Source organism: Pseudonaja textilis, chromosome 3, assembly GCF_049901715.1.
Source record: "Pseudonaja textilis isolate UNSWEBS1 chromosome 3, rPseTex1.2, whole genome shotgun sequence".
NCBI lineage: Eukaryota > Metazoa > Chordata > Lepidosauria > Squamata > Elapidae > Pseudonaja > Pseudonaja textilis.
Genome location: NC_141992.1, coordinates 55942927 through 55968135, shown reverse-complemented (window position 1 = coordinate 55968135; position 25209 = coordinate 55942927). Strand labels below are relative to the sequence as shown.

Below are 25209 nucleotides of genomic sequence, written 5' to 3'. Positions count from 1 at the left end.
TGGTCTGTAAAATGTCAACTATATATTGTTTGATTTTGCCATGTGGTATTCTACTCTTATTCATTCCCATAGCAACAATCTCATACTGCCTTTCAGACTGATAGCTCCAGATATATAGGACTAAAATTCCCTTAATCTTTGGCCAGGACACCCAGATTGTAGACAACTATAGTAAAGACTAGCCAATAAGACTTCCATTTCTATAACAGAACAAATGTTGTAAAATGCTTCAAGGTCCTTTGCTGATTAATTCTATTAATCTAGCTATTTTATTTTCCCAACTCACTCTAAAATATGATTTTTTAAAATTATGACACCTAATAGGAACACAATTAAACAGCTAAATAAAAGACATGAATTTTCAGAGCTAAATATCAAAATAAAAAAATACCTGTATTTCACTGGCATATGCTTAGTGTTTTTTAAAAATTCAAATGTAGTATTGTTAACCTTTTACAAAAAAGCAACTTGTCACTAAAATTGGCCTTCTGTAGAAAGACTGGAAAACAGAAAAAGAAATACTGATTTATTTTTTAAAAAAGAGACAAAGAGTTTGCTAACCTAATTCTATCTTGCCTAGATGTGTGAAAAGCATTATGGTTTTAAAACTAGATATTGTTTTAATGGTATTAAATTTTAAGGTATTAAAACTAGATATTAAGAGCAAGAAGCGTTCCCGAGGAAAAATCAGGTAAGCTCTGCTTTATTAGCTATCAACACTATCAACAAGCATAGCAAAATTGGTAAGCTAGGTATAATATTGCATTAGAGAAAATGTTGATATGTAAGGACAAAAAATTGCATTTATTTATTAGATTTATATTACTATTCATCCAGCAATTCAAAGTGACATAGATAGCATCATGTTTCCTCTCTTTACCTTTTCTCATAGCAATACCATATGAGGTAGAGAGGGCTGAAAAAAGTGAGTGACCCAAAATCACCTAGCAAGATTCTGTGGTTAGGAATGGACCAGAACCTGGGTTTTCTGGTCTACACCATCATACCCCACTGGTTCTCAGAATAGTTCACAGTAGCTGTTGGCTTAGATATGGATACAACTCATAAATATGTTCATCCATTGATATTGGCTAAATGAAGATTTAGACACATTAGCTGAGATTGCTGAACATACAAAACTATGCTATACTTCACAGTTTCATGAATAAGCTACAATTGATCAGATTAACAATAATGCTAAGCCATGCACTAGAGTTCAGGAACAGAGCTCTTGTAGGCTTGCTTATCGAAGCAGGACATCATGATCTGGTTCAGAAAAGGCATTGCCAAACCATGCCAGCATTGTATTTATATGCTGAACTCATGAGTTTGCCTTTGAATAAGTATAAATAATAGGCCTTACATGGATGTAATGGCTATCTGCTGTTAGAATAGGTTAGTGGATTGAGTCTTGCCATAATCAAGCAGGTCTGTTTTTGTATTTGTAATGGAGAAGAGACAAAAAGGGGGAATGGATTAGTCTTACCTCTCTAATCATCGAGAGATGATAAGAAATGCATTGATCCACTGGATCGTGAATCTTCTTCAGCAGCCGTTTCTTTAGAAAGGGTTTGAATGCCTTGTCAAACATAGCAGGAATGCTAAGTACTACAAATGCCAGAGTATCATCAGAGTACCGCAGATGTAAAGTTGTAGGAAGAACCTCATTGTACCATTTTACCTTCAGGAGAGAAGAAAAAAATGTTATTAGAATAGGAAGACTGGCATCTAAGAATGACTGGATGGCTGAGTCTGGATATAGGAAGTTTCATTGTCCAAAAAAAAGTAGCAGTTAATTTTTTTCTACAAGCAAAAGATTAAGGTTATCTTTACTCCATAATCTGGTGCTATGGGATGTATTTAAAAAAAGACAGGTAAGCATACATAAATTGAACATCAGCTGCATATTTTTCCTAAGATTCAGTTTTCCAAAATGGAAAGATTTTCAACTATCTTTCAAGGCCTGGATAGAAACAGAAACGGTAGAAACAGAGAAATGGGAAGCTGGTTTGCATATTAGATTTACCTATTAGGCTAATACTAGAACTAGTTATACAGAATTAAAGTGTGGAGGAGGGAACTAAATAAAACAGTAATCATATTTCAACCTAATTAGCTAATATAAGCTTTTAACAGGATCACTGGTATTCTTTTTGATGCATCTGTATTAATGAACCAAACAGTTCTCCACCACACTGCTTTGAGAATCCAGCATTGGGATATGACTCTGCCCTCTGATGTCATAGAGCTGAGTCTACCACTATAAAAAGCCAGCCTCTACTGAGAGCCCCAGCTTTTTGACTCAGCTCTTGTAATATTAAGAGCTGGAAGCATAGTTAAATCAGCAATCTCCTAACAACAACGAAAGCAAAAACAGTGACTATATACCATCAGCGTAGCTCCCGAGGCTCAGGTAGAGCTATGCTCGTGAGGAGAGCGGGGATCCGTTCTCTTCCGCCGGTCAGCTGTCCCAGCAGGGTGCTGACAACCTGACAATAAGTGCGGCCTGGGAGAGAGCTGCGGATCCTCCAAGCCAGCAAAAATCCTCGAGGCTTGTTCTTTCACTTCTCAGCTCCTTCGTCATTCTATTGAGGTGCGCTGCTCACAAAGAGCATTTACACCAGGAGACTTCCCACGCGGTTGTCTGTGGCACGAGTCTCCCGGAGTGCAGAATTAGGCCTCAGAGAGCCCAGTCATCAGTTAGCCTCCCATGTGGTCCCCCAGCGACACTAGGTCCGTTCTAATTGCACCTTCCAGCTAGTGTTTAGACACAGAAAAGCGGACCATTTTCAGCGTAAGGCAGCGTTTCAGGCAGACAGAATCTTCCCAGCCCAAGGCTCCAAGATTTTAGGCCTACTTGCGAAGCTCCTCATACAAGCCTCTGGCCTCATGGCTGGAGGCCATTTTAGGATCGTGATCTTTCAGGCACCATTTTGATTGGGCCTCAAAGCAGTGATCCATTCTCCCTGGCCTCCATCTCAGAAGGCATCCTGTGGAGGAGCTGGTGTTTTTTCTAGAGTAATGGAGAATAACTGGGCCCAGCCAGGACCATTAGGCATGCAGGCCATCCAGGGCCCCGAAGTCTCAAAGAGCCCTTTAAAGAGAAGACGGCCAAGAGTCCTTTCAGCCAACAAGGAGGCAGCAGCAAAAATCAGGACTAAGACCCTTGCCCCCAAGAAAGCTTCGAAATCAGAACTTAGGGCAGAAAAGCGGAGCATGCTGCCCTAGAAAAACAGTTTACAAAAAAAATTCAGCAATTGCAGGAGCAGGGGTTTTCGCAGTCAGGAGAATCTCAGGTCTACACTGACCAGGCCCCAGGAACTGGGGGGGGGGGGGTGTCAGCTGGGAGTTCAGCAAGCCATCTTCAAGCTTGGTTCCCCAAAAGGCCAGATGAGACCCTTCCCCAGGACCTCAGCAGGTCTGGACCCTGTTTCAGGCCTGCTCGTTGGGATACTGGTAGGCACAATCCTCAGTGTTTATTGCCCCAGGGGGGATACAGGCATAGGGCGGAGGCATCTTTTACCCCAACGGCAGCTGAGCTCCATCGCATGGCCCCTCCCCCAGAAAACAAACCCCAAGATATCCAAGCTATGGTCTCTGTGGCAGTCAGGCAGGGCATTGCTGAGGGATTCCAGCAGCTCCTCCACCTATGGGGGGGGGCTAGTATCCTCTCCTCCTTCTGTCAGGGAAACCCCCCTCCTCAGAGGGAAATCTCCAATCCTATGGAGCTCATTTATTCCTCCCATTCCTCTAACTGGGGAGGACAGGAAGATAGAGGATCCTTGTACCACTCAGAGCAGAGCAGATCCTCAGAGGAGGAGGAAGGGATATAGCAATTGATTCATTGTCAGTCGGTGTTAATTGATGGGGTCCAACCTACCATCATATGGTTCTAACATATGCAAGTCTTGTACTCTAAATGGAACCCCAAAAGACTTTTATTACAAGGACTCATCTCAGCATTAAGCTCCAATGAGAAAAAGGATGCTAATTCCTGTTATTACTTCTGTGATGGACCATGTAATCTCATATCAGAAAAAAAACATAAAGATGCTATTCTGCTGTGGCAAGAACTCATACAGCCAAGAAACCATGGAGAGTAAGTATGCATTTAAATAAAAAATTGTGAGAGATTATTCAAATGATGTAAGAAGTCATGGTTGCACTAATTCATAATATTTACTTTTGATGTAACATGTCATGTTACATTTGCAAATCACTGATTTGGGGTTATGTAAATCCAGCTATTATATCTTATTTAACAAACCACAAATAGTACATTATGTGAACTGACAATGAACAACAGATGAATGTTAAGTGTTTGGTCTCTTGTTTAGTGAAAAATCACCACTTTATACAATCATAGCTTGGCACCTACAATTGGACCCATGGCATGATACACCCATTATATATTTTCCTTTCTACAACCTTCTTCCATCATAAGTGCAGGAAGGAGCTGCCTTTTTTGCCTCTAAAATAATTATTTCTGTCTAGGTTTGACTTTACTCATGTTTGTTACCTTTGACTTTTATTCTTTCTATATTTAAGCTTGCATTGACTGTTTCTTTCCTAGCATACCATCCAATAAAATTATTAGCATTGAGTCCTAGAAAAGTACTATGCTTCTTTTAATTGCAATCTAGTCTTCCCTTTCTCTACACTGAGGCCCTTCTTTGATGAATCTGAATTCAGAGATGATAGGTGTCTGTGTGCACTCTCAAATATAGGATTATCTACAGAAAGTGCAATGCCAAACCAGGTTGAGTTTCCACAACCCATTAGACAAAATGTGGTTAATTAATGTCTTATATATTTTTATGACTATCTCATTAATCAGTGAGAAGCCAGCTTTTGTAAAAGAATTTAAACCTGTTTAGAGAGCAGTACTGCCTTGCATTTTGATGGCTTCATAAAAAAGCAGTGTTATATAGAACACTATGACTGTGTATACAGTTGATGTTCTGTATTTTAATAGCATAGTTGGGCCTACTCATGTGGTAGGGTTTCTGTAACCAATGCCCTAGCATTTCTATAGGTATTTATTGGTTTGGTTTGGCTAAGCCAAACTGTAATATAATTACTCCATATTATCATTGGCTGGCAACTATTGTGGCAAGATAATAGGGCTGGTTGCCTTGCTGATTTTGAAGCACTGAAATTCTACAGAACTGGCTTCACGTTCCTATTGTTTGCACGATTTTTTTAAAAAAAGTATTTGGCACAATTTGTCGGGCATGTTGTATCCTCTAAATAATTTGGAGAATGATTGCTCATATTTGGTAGCTTATAATCAACTTGCTTGGAAAAATATCTATTTGACTTGTTAGAAAATGCAAATAAGATACTTCCCCTTTAAACCCTTTAAATATGTCTTTTAGCTCTTCAAATGTTAGAAGAGACAACTAGAAACAGCAATTTACCATGCTGAGATTACTGTATATACAATTTTCTTTTGATTGCCCAGATTATTCAATTAATAGCAATAGCTCTTAGACTTATATACCACCCCACAGTACTTTACAGTACTCTCTGGACAGTTTATAATGTCAGCATATTGTCCCCAGCAATTTGGGTTCTCCTTTTTCTGACCTCCAAAGGATGGAAGGCTGAGTCAACCTTGAGTCCTGACAGGATTGAACTTGGGCAGTTACCTGGCAATACTGCATTCTAACCTCTGTGCCACGTTAAATTATAACTGGGACCTGTATCTATGCAAATAATTTACCTCCTCAGCATCAATGTTTAACTTGCAAGACAGTGCTAGTTGATATTCATTTCCATATAAGCTATTATTGGCCATATCTCCAATTTTATATTAATTTGCATTCCCTTTCAATGCCACAGTTTTGATAGATCTTAGCAAAGCAGCTTCTACAAAGTGTTTATATGTCACATCACACATTATGTGATCAGTAGTTGGCTTAATCATATTTTTGTCAGGTAATATTGAGTTCACATTCTGTGCTACATCTCAAATCAGAAGTCCACAACCTAGAAGTCCACAACCTCATTAGGCCCACAAAGACTTTATTGTAGTTCCCAGAAATCTTCAGAAATTGTTACTAAATTATCATTTTAATATGACAACAGGAGCCAATTATTAACCACATGACTAAACCCAATATGGCACTCTAAAGCCCTTGGGTTTATCCTGTCAGAAATCACCTGTATTAAAGCTTATTTGATACCACACACTAAGACAAAATCTGATAAACTATAAGTGGGACTAAATGCTTTTTATGAACTTGGTTTATATAATATTCAGAACATGTGTTTTTTACGGCATTAGATAATTGTGTAGCAGTATCCTAAGAAAGAAGTTATGATTTACAAATTGCAGCCCCAATCAAGCCACATCGTGGTTCAGAATTCTGTAACCAACGCAATCTGAAGAGACCATAACAACAATAAGCAAATGAGATTTTGTTCCCAATCTAAGCAAAAGGATTCCTTGATATATAAAAAGGATGCTGGATTGCCAAGCAGCATTTGAAATCAACAGTTCACTAGTTTTCTCAAGCTGTGTATCTTTCTCAACAGATCTTTAAATGGAACAAAAACTTCAAAAAGGAAATCCATAATTGAACTATCGATTAAGAAATAAAGCATGACATGAAGTTAGTGATATTAGAGAAAAAGCTCAGAAAAACGAGTAACACAAAATTAATTGCATCTGTGTAAATGAATTGGAGAAAAAATGATGAAAGAGGTAACTTGCCAGTTTGATCTATTTATTATTTGCACCATTCTCATACAACAGCATTTCCTAATACAGGTAGTCCTAAACTTACAACTATTCATTTTTGTCCGTTTGAAGGTTACAACAGCATTGAAATAGGTGGCTTATGACTATTTCTCACGCGATGGTTGCAGCCTCCCCATGGTCACTTGATCAAATTCCAGATGCTTGGCAACTGGTTCATATTTATGGCAGTTGCAGTGTCTCTGGGGTCATGGGATCGTCGTTTGCAACCTGACAAGTCAAAAGTCATTGGGGAAGCCAGATTCACTTAACAAACTGTGTTACTAACTTAACATCTGCAGTGATTCACTTAACAACTGTGGCAAGGTAGGTGATAAAATGGGGAAAACTCACTTAACTGTCTCCCTTAGCAACTGAAATTTTGGGCTCAATTGTGCTTGGGAGTTTGACGACTACCTGTATCTCACCTAAAAATCGCAAAATTATGCTGCAGCAAAATGTTCTGATGCCTCACATATTGTTTCTACGAATATTAAAAGATTGCCTGCCAATTATATCACATATGAATGCCAATGTGTAATTTAAATATGTCCAATCTGTAGAAAAGTACAAAAAATAAATAGTAAATCAGTAATCGCCTTGTCTGTCTCTCTGTCTGTCTCTCTCTCTCACACACACACACACACACAAACAAAACGACAGTTATTCCTTAACATTATAAGCACTGCAAAACGTCAGGGAAAGGAAACCCTTTTTAGATAGTATAGCTAAAGAGCTGTATTGGTCTACAGTGCAAAAACATCAGAAATTTGGTAGCACCTTTTCCGACTAACACGTATTTTGTGAACTACAACTAAAGCCTTTCTGCGTGACAGTACAGCGCATTAAAAAGTATATAGCGATCTCTCCCTCCTTAACTGAGCTATCTAGCTCCTAACATGCCCGCGGTACCTTAAACGGGTAAATCTCAAAACCCAGATTTTCCAGGAGATCTCGGATCTTTCTCTCCAGATGGACCACATGTAACTCCATAGTGCTCGATCGCCAGGTCCTATGGGAAATGTAGTTCTCGCGGCGCACGAAAGGCCCTCGCCCACATGGCCGGCGTGGCGAGAGGATGTAAAGCGATCGGGGGCGACTGCCGGCGGTGCCCCTTTTTTGTCTTTCTTCCGAGTGTCCCGCGACTGGCTACGACAAGCAACGTCTTCGGTGTCTCCGGGACATCCCCGACTGCGGCCCTGCCACTAACGTAATCAACTCGGAGTAATCAACGGGGACGCCCGGATTTTCCCCGTCCAGAAGCCTTCGCGGCGTAGCGGAAGGCGGAATCGGCCAACCTCAGGCTCTTCGCCGTCCGAGGAGGACGCGCTTGAATCGGCGCTGAGACCAGGGCGCCGGGAGGTCGCGGGCGAAGACTTTTACGGCTCTTTCGCTTGCTGGCGGTTCTCAAACGAACGTGAGCAGAACCGTCCTGAGTTTTGGCGGAGCTGAGCGGCGGCTGCCTCGTCCTTGGGTCGTCGCCTAAAAAGCCTCTTAGGCCGGTTCCGAGTCTCCCTCCCCCCCTCCGGATCGCTCAGGTGACCGCCGAGTTTCTTCCGTTGGCTGGGTGCAACGGCCGAGGGTGAGCGAGGTTAATTGGTGAAAGGCGCCTTCCCCAGATGCTGGTCTGGGTCACGGACTCGGCCTGAGGCAGCTTAACTGGGTAATTTCTGAGGGAGAGTCGGCGGATGTAATTCCCCCGAAGGAGGCCGGCTTTGAAGCAGTTGAGGCGGGTAGGGAGGGGAGAACCGTGTCGCTCGTCATCCATTTAAATTTATTTATTGGTACAATGGCTGCGGGCTCCGCACTTCTTCCCTGCCGCTATTGGTTTAGAGGGGGAAAAGCAGGTGGAGTCAACCCGGTGGCGGGAAGGGTAGACAAAAGGGTGGCTGCTTCTTTCCTGTGTGCTCTCAACTTGTCCTCTCTGTCTGGTCTCCCATGTGGGAGGAACAGAGAAATGAGCATTTCCTGCAGTCCTGGGGTTTTTGTGGGGGCAAGCGTTCCCATTTCTTCTTTTGATGCCTCTCCTTTCCCTCCCTTCCAATTGACATGTGGAAAAACTGGTTTCTTTTACGATTGCACCTTATCAGGAAAATGCTACGTAAATAAAACCTCTGCATGCAAGCCTGCTGGTAAGATGCCAATACAGGACAATTCCAGAGGTAATTCTATGAACTCAGCCAACTAGAAGTTCAGTTCTGCTTTTCCCTGTCATAAGAACATATTTATTGTGTTGTGTAAAGTACTCAAAAAAGAATTTGTTCCCCATTATTTTTTCCTGCATGTAAAAAGAGGTAGCAATACTCAGTTGCTCTTTAGAAAGGAACCCACTTGGATGGTTTTACCTTTTGATAAGAAAGATTGTTCTGAAGCATGCATTTAAAATCTGGATCTGATTCTGTGATTTAAAGAATGCTTGTGAATCCCTTTCCCGACATGAAAATGTCACTGTAGTATTTCAGTCCATTTTATTGAAAGGCATCTCAGATATTAACATTTCTTGTTACAGTACTTGGTTGTGCTGTTTGGTTTGTACATCAATAATAATAACATTTTAAAACTCTTTTCATCCATTGAACATTAAAAGAAATATTTGTCACATATTATTTTGCATAGTTCCCATTCTCCGTCCTTTTTGAGACCTTAAAAAAAGAAAACTGGAGAGTATATGTTTATGTTACTTTAACGGTATTTTCTATATTGGGTATGCTTCAGCTGCTCTACAGAAAATTTACAGTGGATTTTATACAGAACAATCTGCAGTTTCAAGTCTGCATCCTGTGATGACTTTGTTGTGTGTGCTGCAATATATTTTTGTGAAGATAACAGAGGAAAATAAACATTTTCTCTGACTGCTTTTGCAGATATTCTTTTTCTAGTAAAAGATTTTCCCAATGGGTAACCAGTGGATTTCTAAAAGGCATCTTTTCCTCAACAGCATGGATTGGGACGCACGCCTCAGTTCCATATTGGTTGAAACAGACAGCAACATGGCCAAAATTAAGGCAAGTTAACCTGCAGAGCAATATATTGTTTTTCTACTCTGTTGGTGAAAAATATTTAGTGCTTGAGTATTCTATTTGGATGCACACACCTATGCTAAACATATACTAAATATGTACTAGTAGATACAAAAACACCTTAAGAGATGTATTCTGTTAAGTGAAAGGATGTTGGTAGTTTCCTCTCTTTAATACTGTAGCTTTTGACTACCAAGCTTTTCAACATTGTTAAACAGCAGCTACTAGGCAGGTGAACAAGTTATAATAAATGACAAAAAGAAAAAGGATAAAGTGTTTAATTGAAGCTTGATTTCTGGTGACTTTGTACGGACATGTATATTCCGGTACAGTTTGTTAGCAAAAGTACATAAGTTGTTTTTAATTGTTTCTTCTAGAAACTCTCTTCAGCTTTCCAAGCACTAGCCTGGAAAGTCCACAGCATATATTTTGTGATAGTTTCCCATCCAAGTACATGGTAACATTGTTCGGCTACATGCTGCCATCTGTATTGAGGTCATATTTAAATACTTGGATAGTGACTAAAGGGACCAGTGTTTTAATGCTCAGTTCAAACAGTAGAACAACATGACAACATTTTGGACAAGCATTGACCTTTACATTTGGATGGAAAATGTAACAAGTGTTGAATACCTCTTCCTGACTTGTGGTTCTCATTAGATTTGTATTGAATTAATAATGTAGACTCCTAGAGACTTATCAAGATTTAAGTTAAGCTAAAGGCTTTCTTCAGTAAAACAGTTGGAGAACATGTGGCCCTCCAAATGTTTGCTGAATTGCAGCTGTCATCAGTGGTATGAAAAAGTGCTGGGGAGCTGACAATGTAGTTTATCTGGTCTGGGTTATCTCAAAGAAATCTTCATCCCTTATATATGTTCATATAGTTAGGGATTTACCAACAAACCATGTATCAGCTTAACATCTAGTCTCCAGGAAAAAAATACTCTTTACGAATTGTAGAATTATGAAACACCTTGCCTCTAAGATACAAAAAGAGACTATTCTAAAAAAAAAACCTTAAGAATGTGGACAATGGACCGAGGCTGTTGTAATGTTTGCATTAGTAATGTTGTATATTTTGCATTGACTGCAGTATAAAGCATCTTGAGATTTTGGAAGTATTATGAAGTAAAAAATAATTATATAATAACACTGTTCATTGACTTTCTTGCTGATGTGGATAAATAAACTAATAGATAAAACACCAATTTCATTCAGATTAGTCCTGTGTATTTTCCTACTCGTAAACTGTTTACTACATAGGCTTGAATTAACTATTTTAATTATATTTAATGTTGAGATGATATATTCTGCATTACTTTATATACTATATTGAGACAGCAGTTACGAAACAATTTTGAATTCTTTTTATGAATAAAGAATGTTCCTTTGAAGTTGTAAATGAGTTATTTTTGAATGTTATATTGAATGCATTTTCTCCTATTGCATGCCAATTAATTTAGTTTAGTTTACTTATTGTCACTGAACATCATACAATGAAATTAAATACCATCTTCAGTGTATCATACAGTAGATTTCAATAGAGTTACTGCCCTGGGATAGTTTTTCAGTCTATTTGTCCTTGTTTTTATTATCCTGTACTGTCTGGCAGATGGTAATAGTTCAAAAAAAAAGGTTCCCAGGATGAGATGGATCTTTGAGAATGTTTTGAACTTTCTTAAGGCAGCGGGAACTATAAAGCTCTTCCAAAGAGGAGAGTGGTGATCTTCTGATCTTCTGGGCAATGACGTTAACTCTCTGGAGTGCTGTCCTATCTGCCACTGTGCAATTGGCAAACCATACACAGGTGCAGTAAGTTAAGATACACTCTTTGGTGCAGTGGTAGAAGGTCACCAACAGTTTTTCATTCAGTTGTTATGTTCTTAGAAGTCTCAGGTAGTACAATCTCTGCTGGGCCCTTTTGATCAGTGCTGCAATGTGAGCACCCCAGGTCAGATCTTCTTTTATGGTATCACCCAGAAACTTAAAACTGGCTACTTGCTCCACTCAGTCTCAATTGATAAGCAAGGGCTGGATGTCTGATCTGTTCCTTCTATAGTCCACTACAAGTTCCTTGGTCTTATTGGTATTGAGGACCAAGTTACTGTCTCCACACCACAAAAGCAACCGGTCCACCTCATCTCAGTCAGCAGACTCATTCCCCTGGAGATCATCTGTTGTATCATCTACAAATTTAGTAATAGTATTACTAGCGTGAGTGGGAATGCAATCATGCACATAAAGAATATAGAGCAGGGGTAGGGAAACTTGGTTCTTTTATCACTTATGGACTTCAACTCCCAGAATTTAACAGTCCCATTCAAGTCAAAAATTGATTTCCCCCACAACTGAAAAACCACTAGGCCAGGGATGGGGAACCTTTTATGGCTCACTCAGGAATTCTGGGAGTTGAAGTCCATAAGTGATAAAAGAGCCAAGTTTCCCTACCCCTGGTATAGAGTAAGGGACTCATCATGTACCAGTGTTAAGAATAAGGTCTGAAGAAGCATGATTATTTAATCTGACCCTCTGTGAGCGGCCAGACAGGAAATCCATAATCCAAAGCCAGATTGAATAAGAAAGTCCAAGGTCCAGAAATTTAGACACCAGTCTATGTGGAAGTGATATAATAAATGACATAATAAAGTGATATAATAAATGAAAACATTATATCTTATACTTTTTGTACCAAGTTTTTGCAAAACTTTAATGATACTAAAGATTCAGATTTGATACCAATTTACAGTTGCATTTGTTTCATAATTCCAAATTGTGTTTTTAAATATATGGTAACTTTCTAATCATTCTTTTTCTTTTGCAGCAACATCTCAACACAGACAATATATCTTCCAAAGGTAAAAATGATCGACATGTTCCATATATTTTCAGAACATCTTTTAGAAAATAGAGATTTTTATAATTTCTTGATTGCAAAAAGTTTTCAGGAAGTGGAAGAAAAACCCTCTTGCTAGAATTCTAATGGTAGCTTTCTTCAGATTCAGGGGAGTATATTTTTCTTTTCTTTTTTTAAATAAAAGTTTTATTTAAGTTTTCACAAAATATACAAATACAAATAAAATATCTTTTTTTGAGAACAGCGTGGCCCCGGGTTATCACTTCTCCATACAGACATACATATTTATACATATTTATCTTATACATTCTAATCCATATCTTATAGCTATTTTCACATTTTTTCAATAGCTTTTCCCTTTCTTTACTTCCTATAGCCTTATTTTAAATTATCTCATTCCTTTCTTAATTCAATTACATATCTTTTTCTAATTTTTAAAATCTTTCTAATCAATGATTTTATGCTTTCGTCTGTCCTGTTTACAATTTCATATTACCTTTTCTCATAAAACAAATTTTCCCCTGTAATTACTAGACTGGAGTGTAACACCTTTGCATCTTTTTTCAAATCTTATTTAAAAATTTAAGTTACATCTTTACAATTATAACATTCATTTTCTAAACTCTATTTTATAACACATACCTATTTTCAATCAAATTCTGCTTGGTACATTCCCTTAAAATACAAACTAAATTCTTAAAAGAAAAAAGTATATATGTATATATATATCTGTGTATACATGTATAACAATAGTAAATGGAATAATTATTCTATTCAAGTACAGCTCTGCCATTAGTATTAATAACAATCTTTTACATTTCTATTTCTTTTAACAAACTTTATCTAGTAATATCAGTTGTCTTTCACTTTAATCATCTATATTTCATATTTTAATTATTACTGTCTTTAAATAAAAAAACCAACCAATAGTTATTAACAGTAGTCAATAACGTTATTATTCTTATTCAAGTTCATCTTATCGACTGATAAAAATCTTCCATGTTTCTTTTCAGTTTTTTTTAAACGTTCTTTTTAAATCATTGAGAGCCTTATTCTCTTTACAAACAAATATTCCACTACACATCAATAGAAATTTTTTCTATCACTTTAATCATCTAACATATTATATAACAATGCTATCCCATGCACCCTTGCAGAATCCTCTCCTTAAGTTAAATTTTAATAATTGTCTCTGTGTCTTTTAAATAGGTTTATACCTTCAATTCTTATACATTTTCCTGTTACCTCTATATCTTGTTTTTTGTAGCATCTTTTGTAGCTTTTTTCCTTTCCCTCTTCCTTCTCTTCTTCTCCCTCCCCTTTTTATTCCCTTTTCTATCTGATTCTCCCTTCTGTGATCCTCCCTTTTGCTTCTTCCTGATATTATGATTACTTTTCAAATTACTCTTTTTTTTTGGTTGTTGCTTCAGTGCTTAAGTTTTTAACTCCCTTTCCCCCTTTCCCTTTTTTACCCCGCTTAAAATTGCTTGGTCATTAAAAATGGCTTCTTCGTTGTCCCGCCCTTCTTGTTCTGCCAGCGTTTCTTGTTTTTTTTCATAGTTCAAGATCTCCATTTCTAAAAATTGAAATACGAAGCCAAAAGATCCTCTCCCATCTTGTGCTTCTTTTTGTTCTTTAAGTCTCATTTTTAACTCTTCAAGGAGTGATGCCATTTTTAAAAAATTTAAACAACCCCCAATTGATTTTATTTTATTTCATTAGGATCCTCCATCCAAAGTTCCAGGAATCATCCAATAATCCAAAACTGTTTCTTGCTTCTTTTCTCACTTTCTCTTTCCAGGGGCTTTGTTCTCTTGTAACAAAGTTTCAGCTACAATGTATCTTTTGCAAGCCTTGTTAAAATTCCACTATCAATTTTTTTTTTAAGTTCCAGGTGGTCTCCTCCATTTTCCAGATTCCACCCTCTTTTTTTCTTTTTCCCTCCGCTGCTTTCTTTTTTTTAAAGAAAGTTTTTAAATTATCCAAGAATCTTTATCCCTTTTGACACTTTATTTTCAGCTAGAAATAGCCTATTAATGTCAAAGTGGATTAGTATCAATTTCTTATTCGAATCTCTTCTTAATGTTCCAAGTCAGTAAAACTGCCGATGTTAGTGGAAAAAAAGCCAATTCCGTTTCCTTTCCCTTTCTCTTTCTCAGCTTAAAATCTTTTTTAGGAATAGTATTAGTCTTTAAAATTCAGGTTCCAGGTACCTTAAATAGATGTTCTCCATTTAACCCGGTCAGTCAAACTTTCTCCTTTAAACTTCCTCCTGCACAATCTTGTCCGGTCGGGTTCTTCTTTGAGGTGGCCATTTCTGACCACCGCTGCAACTGCCTTTGGGAAAGGGAGTAATGGCCAGCCAAGGAGGAGAGATGCGGCTCTCTTCAACCCTGCTGACAGCTCCCCCTTCTTCACCACCTCTACGGGGTGGCTTCAGCCCCGAATCCGGGGGGCTCAGGGTGCTCCAGTGGCGAGCAAGGATCAAAACCATGGATGATCGCAATTTCTGTCCATCACCGAAGAAGCCCAAACTGGAAGTTCCAGGAAGTATATTTTTCAAGCAAACACAAGATGGTTATGATTTAAGTGTCCTGCTTTAATAGCATTACCGGGCTGGTGTGTTGGAAGCTGAATAGCCATCCAAGGAAAGTATTGAAGCACAGCACCATCTGGAAAGCTACAGATTCCTTATCCTTCAGGCAGAACTTGGTCTGATTTTCTCTGACAATTCTTAATGTTCACTAAATCTAATCATTGGCAGTGCCATTTACCCCATCTTCTAAAAACTGAAATTTAATCCAATTTCCAGGTAATTTCCAACATTACAACATTTTTTCTCTCTCAAGTTTGCAATCTTAAAAAAACAGAAACATGAGGCTAAAGGAAATAAGCTAGCTAGAAAGGAGTTAATGAAAAATAATCAATTAAAAATTACTATAATTAACTTCAGTAGTGGTTAAAACAGACTACAAATCAGGAGACTGAGTTCTAGTCTTAGTCCTACCTACAAGGCCAATTAATATGAATTTTGAGAAAAAATGATAATGAGGACTAAAAAACAATTTCTGCATCTAAATTTGAACTATGAAACTGACTGAAATAGAAAGTTTCAAGGAAAATATCAATATTCTGACTTCTATGTATTACATATTTGATTCTGTTGCCCGTTTATGGAGTAGTTGTTAAAACGAGGATGAAAAGAAAAAAATATCATTAACTCAACTGGAATTTGTCTCCAGCAATTAAAACAAAATAACGCTAATGCTTCCATGTTTGCAAGATTAGTCTAGTTCATTATTTTTCACCTCTGCAGCTGATTTGTTAATGGGCAGAATAAATATTGGGAGTACTGTTCCGACTCAGCCACAGACTGGACTACCACCCTTGCATTTCACATGTGGAATTCATCCATGCTGTAGAATGGCCAATGAGGAGCTTTCAACCATCAGCCAGAAACTACATTCACAAGCCCAGGTAATTTATACTGACTGGATACATAGTTATTTTCTGTGGGACAGATATAAATAAGTATATGCATACACATTTTGTTTCTCCTTCGTTAAGGTTTCGTGAAGTTGTAGTTTGGTGTTTTCAAATTAATTAAAACAATTTCACCAAAACATGAAGTGCTTTAAATGCTTTAAAACAGTTGAATAATTATGCTCAAAAAAGATAGCTCTGGCTTCCAAATGACTGTTTAGTATTACTAGCCTGATTCATAATGCTAAGTTATAACATAGTTTTTGTTCTGGGCTCTGTGCAGAAAGCAAAATGTATGCCTTATACAATCCACCAGTACTACTTTTGTGGCATCTAGAAATCCTCCAAAATAGACAGACTCAAAATTTTAACCCATTTTTAAGAGCGAATGAGGAAATTTTAGGATTCAGATGGCAGCTTTAAGCTCTGTTGAGATTAAAGCACCTATTTACAGCATAAAGACATTTACCTCCTCCAAAATTGGATTCTCTTTATGTTGCGGACTACCTATTTTGGATATGTTGACATTCATATGCTTCACAAACTGACTGTAGCCTTTGAGCCAAGTAAATTTTCATTCACATTGTTTGGATACTATATGTAAGTTCAGTTATCATAGCTTAATGTTCTCTTGGGCCAAAATATTATGTCTTATTAAGTTGGGAGGATGTAGAACAGGATAGAGGGAAAACTCAGCCATGGAAAGAAGAATTAAATTCAAAGTGAAGAGGAGATGCAAAGGAGGGAAATTATAAATATCCAAATTCTAATCATTTCAATTTTTCAAACCACCTTCTTCCTGAAACTTTTTTGAATATGTAACTGGAGATGTTTACTTATACTATGGCTCTGTTCTCCTTTCTGCCTCTTTAGATTATAGAGTCACTCACCCAAGCAGTTTGTCGGCTCAAACAAGAGAAAGAACAGCAGCAGCAGAGTATCAATCACCTAGAAGGTATGAAAGATTAGCAGTTCTTTTTCCAAAGCTGTTCCCCTTTCTTTATTGTGACATTTATCTTTGAGATAAAACTTCTCTTCAGAATATTAAAGAAGCATAATTTTTAATCCAGTTCCCTTTTCTAAATATTTTAAATATTTAGGATGATTAGGAACTACTTTAAGAAGTTCACCGAAAAGTTCACTCTCTCAGTTGAACCTTGGTGAATTGGCAGGCAAAATATTTACCAGAAGAGAATTCTTGGAAACTAGAAGAAAGCCCTTAGGCATGTAATAAAAGAGGGTTTCTCACAAAATGGAATTAATCTCTTGAGGAAATACAAAAAAAGAAGGTTTGAAGCAGATAATGAAGGAGATTCTAGTTGGAGGACATTATCTTCACAACCTGGTTCTAATTCGCTTGAGCCTATAAAGTAAATAATTAACAATTATTTAACAAAAGCTCAAAAGTTTTCCCATCTTCAGGTATAAACATGCCTTATCAAAACAAAGCTGACACATTCCTTTGAATTTTCCAAACAGCTTCTCTAATCTCAGAAAACCTGTGATTCTGCCTCCCCTGTCCTGGTAAATTTAGTATTTACTATTTATGGTACCTTTGTTGAAATATCAGAGATCTGCCATAATTTTTTTTTTAAAAAAGACTCAATTTCTAACTCCCCAAATTCAGAAACATACGATGGATTTAACATTATTTCATCCCATTATTAGAAGAAATAATGAAAATTAAAAGAGGTGGATGATAGTGAACAGAGAGTCTTAGCAAAATTCAGAATGATCAGTATTTATTCCATTTATATCCCACACTTTATAAAAACTTGAGTTAATACTAAAATAAAAGCAAAACTGGGTCTTAAATAATGGTTTGAGTATAGAACTATAGTCTTTCTCAATTTTTTCTGATCATGTACTGAATATGAACACCTCATTGGAAGGGAAGTATATAAGCTTCTGTTTGTATTATTAAATGGATACTTTCTTTTTGTAAATCCTTACTTTGTGACAATGAAATCTGTACATATGTTCAAGTGCATAATGTATTCAAAAGTGAAAATCAGTTGCTATGGAGAATGGTACCTAAATTCTAAGCTATGGAAATTCTTTTTGCCTTATTTTTATTTCCCTGTTTGTTTCTCCTACAAGTACGATTTTGGAGATTTTTTTTCAACTTGTTATTGAAATGGGGATAAATCAATCTCCAGTGGAGTACTTAACACTAATAATAAATGACACTAAAGCCAAATATTGTTGTCTGTTCTAGCAGCTAGAATGTGTGGCCTGAACTAATTTTATTTTTTTTATCCTGGTTATTTATGTAGGTGAAATGAATCGCCTACAGCACAATTCACCTGGTAGCTTTGAATCATTGCTGGGATGCAGAATGGAAGGGTTGAAGAATGAGCTCTGCAGCCTTCGACAGCATGTGCTTCATCGGTCTGATGGAGATTGTACTCCTGGCGTCATGCAAGATATGTTGGAGAGGTCAGATTTTTGAAATAACAAGCATAAATAACTTGGCAGGATAATATGGTGGAGAACAATAGGTATAGTTTTCTACTATTATTGAGAAGACATGCTTACTGGGATAAACATGCATCCCTATATGTCAACGCTTGAGTATACCATTAGAAGGAATACAATTTTTCTCCTAATAGTGATTTTAACAATGATTTGCTTGTAATAGATATATTAATGAGATGGCTTATTATAATTAGGAATGAGTGAGCTTGTCTGTCTCAGACATTTCTAGCTCATAAAAAAGCTGGGTAATTTACTATCTCTCAGTGCACTGGAATTTCATAGAGCCTATTTGCTATTTTTTTAATTCTGTTAATAATTTAAATCTTATGTTTGCTTTTTTAAGGGAGCTTTTATTTAGTTCAGAGAACTAATCCTTGTCTTGTTGCTGATTCTCCTGCTTTTCTTCTCATTCCAGTAAAAAAATCCTATGGCAAGAATACGAGTGCATCAAAAGAGAGATAGATCAGCTGAAACATAAACTTGGCAAGTAGTGCTTGAGATTCCTGCTCCTATAGCCTCTCTTCTGCATCAGGCAAAGGAAGGAAAAAAGAGATACACAGCTTTAAAAAATGTATATTTATCCATTAGATTGCCAAGAAGAGGAACTGTACAATCAAGTTTCTGCAACTCATGAGATTAAGAGAATCCAAAACCGGTACTGTAAGGTACAACTATTGCTACTCAATGATTTAATGCTAACAGTGTTATCCCACACATAAAAAGTGAATTCAATCTTTGTCTAATAAAGCTAATCTATATTAGACAAAAAAATGTTGGAAGTGAATGTGGAAGATCACAGTGTAGTTCTTAGCTAAATTTAAGAAATAAATGGAAAAATTAATAATCCACCCATGGCTCATTTGCCCAAACATTCTTTCTTCCTTAAAATAGGGTTTTTTATATAATTTGGGGGGAGGAGCTACACAAAACTGCTGTTAGTTTGGTTGTCTTTTCTTCTAGCATCAGGAACATCTATGCAAAAATAGGATGGAATAAGAGGAAAACAGATGATCCCGGAACAGTACTATGTTGGAAATGAGCATATGCAGCCATGAATACATTGTATTTTTCCAACTACATAATATAGTATCATGGCAACTGCCCTTTTAGCTTCCTCTTAAGGCTGGAATTTAGTCATAATGTTGTGCTACAAGAGTGTGGATATAATTGGTCAATTTGTTTTCTGTATACTGATATATTTTTCCTAATTGTACAGATGAGTAAATGGGGAACCATCTACCTATAAGAAAAAAATACCCTTTTAATTATTTCTTGTTCATCTTAAAAATTAGATAAAAACCTATATTTACGTCACTATTATGTCCTTTCCAGATGTTGGAAGAATTAATAAACACTCATAAAACGCAGGTTCTGGATTTTGACAAAACAAGGAATGAAACTCAGAACACCCAACAGGAACTCAATGTTGTCAAGTAAGCCATTCTATACTGTGCTTTGTATGCTTTAGTGAACGTGTGTTCATGTAGAGCTTCATGAAGGATTTGGGAGAAGAACATGGTTAAATTCTGATGGTTATTCCTGTAATTCAAAGACAATGTGATGGTAAAGGGGGGAAATGTCAAGTTAGGGACTAGCAGGCAATTGCCCACCAGGAGGTTCCCTATTTACATAATTAGTTTACCAATAAAAGTGCGTGACCACTTCATGAATTTGATGCATCTAGAGAAAATGGATTGATAAGATAAATTGCCTTTGTTCTGTTCCCTATTACAATATTGAGTCTTTTGCCTTGACCATCAGCATCTGTCAAATGGGTTATATTTCTGACCACAAGCACAATAATATACTTAATTTTTTTATACTGCAACTCTTTAAAACTGCCCTGAATTTAAGTTTGTCTCGGGTTCCATATATTTCTTCCTTTGGAACCAGTACTACTATGGATGTTATTTTTTTAATCAGATCTACAGTGACTGATCTAAAAGAACAGGTGAAATGTCTCGGCTTAGAAGACAAGTATACTACACAAGCCAAGGAGGATAGCACTGATCTGGGTAAGTGCTGGTTTGTACAATATTACAAAATAACAAGAGTTGGAAGGCACCTTGGTGGTGTTTCTAGTCCAATCCCCTGCTCAGGCAGGAGACCCTATACCATTTCAGACAAATGGTTGCCAAATCTGTTCTTAAAAACTTTCAGTGTTAGAACATCCACAAATTCTGGAGGCAAATCATTCCACTTACTATTTTTTCTGTCAGGAAATTTCTTCTTAGTTCTAGGTTGCTTCTCTCCTTGATTAGTTTCCTTCCACTGCTTCTTGTCCTGCCTTCAGGTGCTTTGGAAAATAGGTTGACCCCCTCTTCTTTGTGGCAAACCCCTCAAATATTGGAACACTGCTATCATGTCAACCCTAGCCCTTCTTTTCATTAAATTAGACGTACTCAATTCTTGCAACCATTCTTTATATGTTTTTAGCCTCCAATCCCCTAATCATCATTACTCTTCTCTGTACTCCTATCCACAAGGGTTATACCTGGTTAGAAGAGATGCACATGATCCTTTGTAAAACATTGTATAATCGGGGAAATGGTCTGACATAAGCTAGACACACTAATCCTTGGGATGTACCTTAAATGTAACCTGAACTCTTACCAGTCAACAATACAACATGCTTGCTAATTAGCTATTAATTTATTTGATATATAGCTCTCTTTTCTAATCTGGGAAGTACTCAAAATGAAATGTTTTGAAAAATAAAACCATTCAATAGCCCATGTAAGAGATGTGCCAATGCAGATTTTCTAAATAGGAAGGATGTGAGAGCAAAATGCAACTTCTATGGACTGTTCGGTAGTCTGAAAATAATGCAGGAGGAAGTCTTCTTTGATGTACCAGAAAGGAGTGTCTCTCGCAATGAAGACAAATATGCAAAGGCTCTCCCTACAAGGGTCCTTTCCTATTTTATTTAAAAATTAAGCTAAATTATAGATGTTAACAATCGAACCAAATTATAATGGAAGAATCGGGCCCAAAGCCATTTAAAACTTCAAAAATCAATGTTAGCTGCTTAAATTGTACCTGATAAGCCGCTGGCAATCAACACAAATCTTTTGGTACAGGCATCTTATGTTCCCTGTGTTTTATACTAGTTAGCACCTTGTTTAACTTCTTTTGCTAATGACATAAACGTTCCAAAGATGGCCATGGTTACTATGATATAGCCTTCTGGTTGCTAGAGAATAGATACCTCTTCTACTCAGTGAGGGACTGTCAAGAGGTGGGGCAATTTTCTAGTATCCCCAGTGAATTAAAGGCTGGTAGTAATAAGATAGATACTTCCTATTAGTCCAACTTTTAATCTGCTTTTATATTGAAAAGCAAGCTGTAAATCCATTACTAATTTAAAATGGCAACAATGATAATTAACTATAATCTTTTAACTAGTGTCCTTTAATATAATCTGAAAAATATCATACCTATAACTTTCCTTTCTTTGAATAGTAATGTTTGTATAACATAAAATCATTTCCTAATTACTTCATGATGCAAATTACAATATAAGCAAATACAAATGGTAGAGATGGAACAAAGTGCACTATTGTCTTTCTAATATATTTTTATTTCTTTACTAAATAACATGTTGCTTTAGAAAATAGAGCCTGTGGCTGTGAGTTGCTGCTGGATCCCTGATCTCTTTCATTCTTTTTGTCTGCTAGAAAAGAATGAAGAATTACTGCATGAAGACTTATCTTTCTCCTTTAGTAGTGATGATTCCATCTCTGAGTTCAGTCTCACAGATGTCAGCTCGGATGAACTTTTCAGTGAGACAGAAGTTGTACAACTTGCTGGTAGGCACTACGTTAATTTGAAGTACTGAACTCTGATGTTGCTGCGAGGTGGGGGGGATACTAAATAGATACCTCTTTCTTTTTCCACTTCTTGAAACTTCAGGGTCTATTTCATCACACTGGGGTGGGACGACGACTATATTTTGGGAGAATAATAGGGTTAACATTCTCTTCCAAGAGATTAATACCATTTCATTAAGATGTTAAATATTCTCATTAGCAGTATTTGGAAGAATGGTTTTCCTAAATTTATTTGGATTTTGCTCTGTTCTAATCCTAATTTACTTTAAAAAAAAAGAAGAAGATGGGCAGTTCCCAGCTTCTGTACATCTGATTCCACTCCTCCATGCAAGAAGCTTCCAGTACTTTGGAGCTTCACTACTCATTGTGCCATACATGTATGCCTTTAACGTCAGCTAAAAATCCTGTTTTTACAAAAATATACTAATTATTTAACAGGTTGTTTTAAAGCTTTTTTTCAGATGCCCCACTTGCATCACTTGAGGAAAAGAAATCCCACTAAAAGTTTGTACCAACCAGAGCCCATAGGAATTAGGCAGTTAATAAATTAGGTGGTTAATACATTCAAATAAATAAAGAGTCCTCTTGAAAATGTGTTAACTTATTTAATGGTTCATAATCATATGCTAATTACACTTCTTGTACCTTTTAGATGACAAGGTTTCTTTACCAAGTTTGAAACTGGAGAATATCCCCGGAGAGGCAATTGGTGGCATGTTGGAGAGGGAAGAAATCAGCAGTGAATTATCCACCAGTTTGCCTGAGCTGAACTTCAGTGACCTTTAAAGCATCATTTAAGAGCTGCCTCATGCTTTTTAACGAGGAAACAAATTAAAAAGGAAAAAACATAAGGAGTTGTTTTCAACATGCTAAAATGCTTTTGTACAGATATTGCACGAGGGAGGAGGAGGAGGAGGAGTGATCTTAGTCCATGTCCTGTGTCATATTGGAACATCAAGATTTGGTGGGAAGGTCTGGAATCATTTCAATGACACTGTGCATCTTGTTAATAGCTTCCAGTGTCTCTTTCTAGAAATGAAACAATGGTATTAATGAACTCCAATATACATCAAATATGACATATATCTTTTTTTTCCAAAACTTAGTCTGTAACCTAACACAGGCAAGAAAAATATTCTGGAAGTTAATTCATCTTAAACATTAACAAAGCCCATTAATTTGGTCGGTATCTGTAATCCAGGAAGGAAGGAAACATCTACTAAAGGACAGAAGAGCCTATACTATATTACATGTATGAAACCATTGATTTGCCACAGTGCACCAGCAAGTTATTAAGACAAACTTTGCTATATATGGAGGCATGTTACAGTTTTGTGCTCGTAGACAAATTTTCAGGACAGTGGGGCTCAACATGTCTTGTTTAGGGGCAGTTTGAATTATTGGATAATTCTGGGTGTGCCCATCTTGTTTTCTTTACCACTGACATGTTACAGTCATAAGGGAACTAATTTGTCTAAGTGACAGTGTATCCAAGGATACTGATTTTCGATTAGGTGGGGAAGAAATCGGTGTAGCTTCTTAATTATCATGCCTTGGGTCATTTTCAGTGAATGGCAAATGTTAAAATAAAATCTAAGAGTCATGCTGGTTGGGTTCTTATTCAACCTAAAATTAAGCCTATATTATTTAAGTCAATGAGGAAATACGTCAAAGTACACGTGGATTTATTTGTGATGAAGTTCTCCTTAGTTTGCATTGTGTCACTACACTTTTGAGAATAATATTGCAATAAAGGTTACTTTCTCCTTGACAACTTTATGGTTAAAATAATACACACAAGCAAGACATACTTGCAACTTTTAAAGCGAAAGATTTCCAGTTGTGGGAATTAACAGAAAAGTCATGAATGACGTTTGAAAAATAAAGCTACAGTATAAGAATATAACATATTAGGTGTTTCTAATATTACATCTCCTGTCAAATGTGTAGTCTTTGCATTTTTGTTAAAAGTCTGGATTTAATTTATGCAGTGATGCATTCTTATTGATTGGACTACCCACAGATTTAAAAAAACAACTTAAAAATAAGGCACGTTTTCCTCCCCAGTGTGTTAGCTTGTTTTTCTCAGTATGTGGGATTCTCATTTTGCTTCATGGAAATAAAGAATATTGAGCAAATTTTTTGAGACAACCATTATTAACTGAATTGCAACCCCAGAATTCTTAATCATAGAAGGTCCCAGCCTTAGGCATCTTTATAGTGACAAATGAACTAATTAGAATAGATTAATGCAAAAGCTGCTTATCTTTTTCTGAACCATCCAGGTTTGAAGATAAGATTAAACTAATTTTGAATTGCAGCTCTTACAGTTGCATCTTTTTTCCAAGGCCTAGATTTAGTAGAGACCTGCTAAAATTGTCATGAAGTCCTCAATCTTATTCTGATTAATAGAACCCCTGAAATCCCATTGGTATGACATATCAGCATACTGGACAAGGCTGAATCTCTCACCTATCCTGTGTTGAAAAAAAAAGCCTTGAATAGGAACAACCCCAATCTCAGGGTAAAAGTAATTTCAGAAGAGGAAAAGGGGTACAGGCAAGGGAGAGGAGAAAAGGTGAGGAATTAGCAACAGATTTAAACTGAATAGTCCAATAGTTCAGAGAGTGATGGGAAGAAGCAATGGTTGCTCCCACACTTTGCATTCGTGACTTGTTTGCTTCAGATTTGGGGAAGCGTGGACAGAAGTCTAATTCAGTGAACTCTGGACGAAACAATTTATCACAATGAATGTAGCTGATTGTATTAATGCAATAAAGCTTGCATGTATTCATCAATAAA

The 25209-nt window shown here is 36.9% G+C and overlaps 2 protein-coding genes across 5 annotated transcripts in view; one reads left to right on the top strand and one right to left on the bottom strand.

Moving 5' to 3' along the window:
- The window catches only part of MMACHC (metabolism of cobalamin associated C), an 18954-nt gene extending 11169 nt beyond the window's left edge, over nt 1-7785 (bottom strand). The window contains exons 1-2 of the mRNA XM_026707027.2: nt 7655-7785; nt 1487-1681 (exon numbers count right to left, since the gene is read on the bottom strand). Coding sequence (XP_026562812.2) covers nt 1487-1681; nt 7655-7735 — 276 coding nt within the window. The 5' untranslated portion in view covers nt 7736-7785. The remainder of the gene's footprint in view (nt 1-1486; nt 1682-7654) is intronic.
- Nucleotides 7766-25209, top strand: LOC113440574 (uncharacterized). 4 transcript variants are annotated; one of them, XM_026707026.2, is made up of 12 exons: nt 7766-8280; nt 9681-9747; nt 12584-12617; nt 15933-16093; nt 16973-17054; nt 18376-18538; nt 18993-19060; nt 19166-19242; nt 19910-20010; nt 20501-20592; nt 22255-22386; nt 23060-25209. In XM_026707026.2, exons 2-12 carry the CDS (start codon nt 9682-9684, stop codon nt 23191-23193), a joined length of 1110 nt encoding a protein of 369 aa, XP_026562811.2. In that variant the 5' UTR covers nt 7766-8280; nt 9681; the 3' UTR covers nt 23194-25209. The 4 variants fall into 4 exon arrangements, with proteins under 4 accessions (XP_026562811.2, XP_026562810.2, XP_087785950.1 ...); XM_026707025.2 differs by having other exon boundaries at nt 7777-8324; XM_087929824.1 differs by lacking the exon at nt 7766-8280 and adding an exon at nt 8308-8405.

Excerpts from the sequence above, each read along its gene's own strand:
- LOC113440574 (XM_026707026.2), top strand. The coding sequence starts at position 9,682 with ATGGATTGGGACGCACGCCTCAGTTCCATATTGGTTGAAACAGACAGC. Across the intron at positions 17,055-18,375 it reads GAGTATCAATCACCTAGAAG|GTGAAATGAATCGCCTACAG; the intron begins GTATGAAAGATT and ends TTATTTATGTAG. Across the intron at positions 20,593-22,254 it reads GGAGGATAGCACTGATCTGG|AAAAGAATGAAGAATTACTG; the intron begins GTAAGTGCTGGT and ends TTTGTCTGCTAG.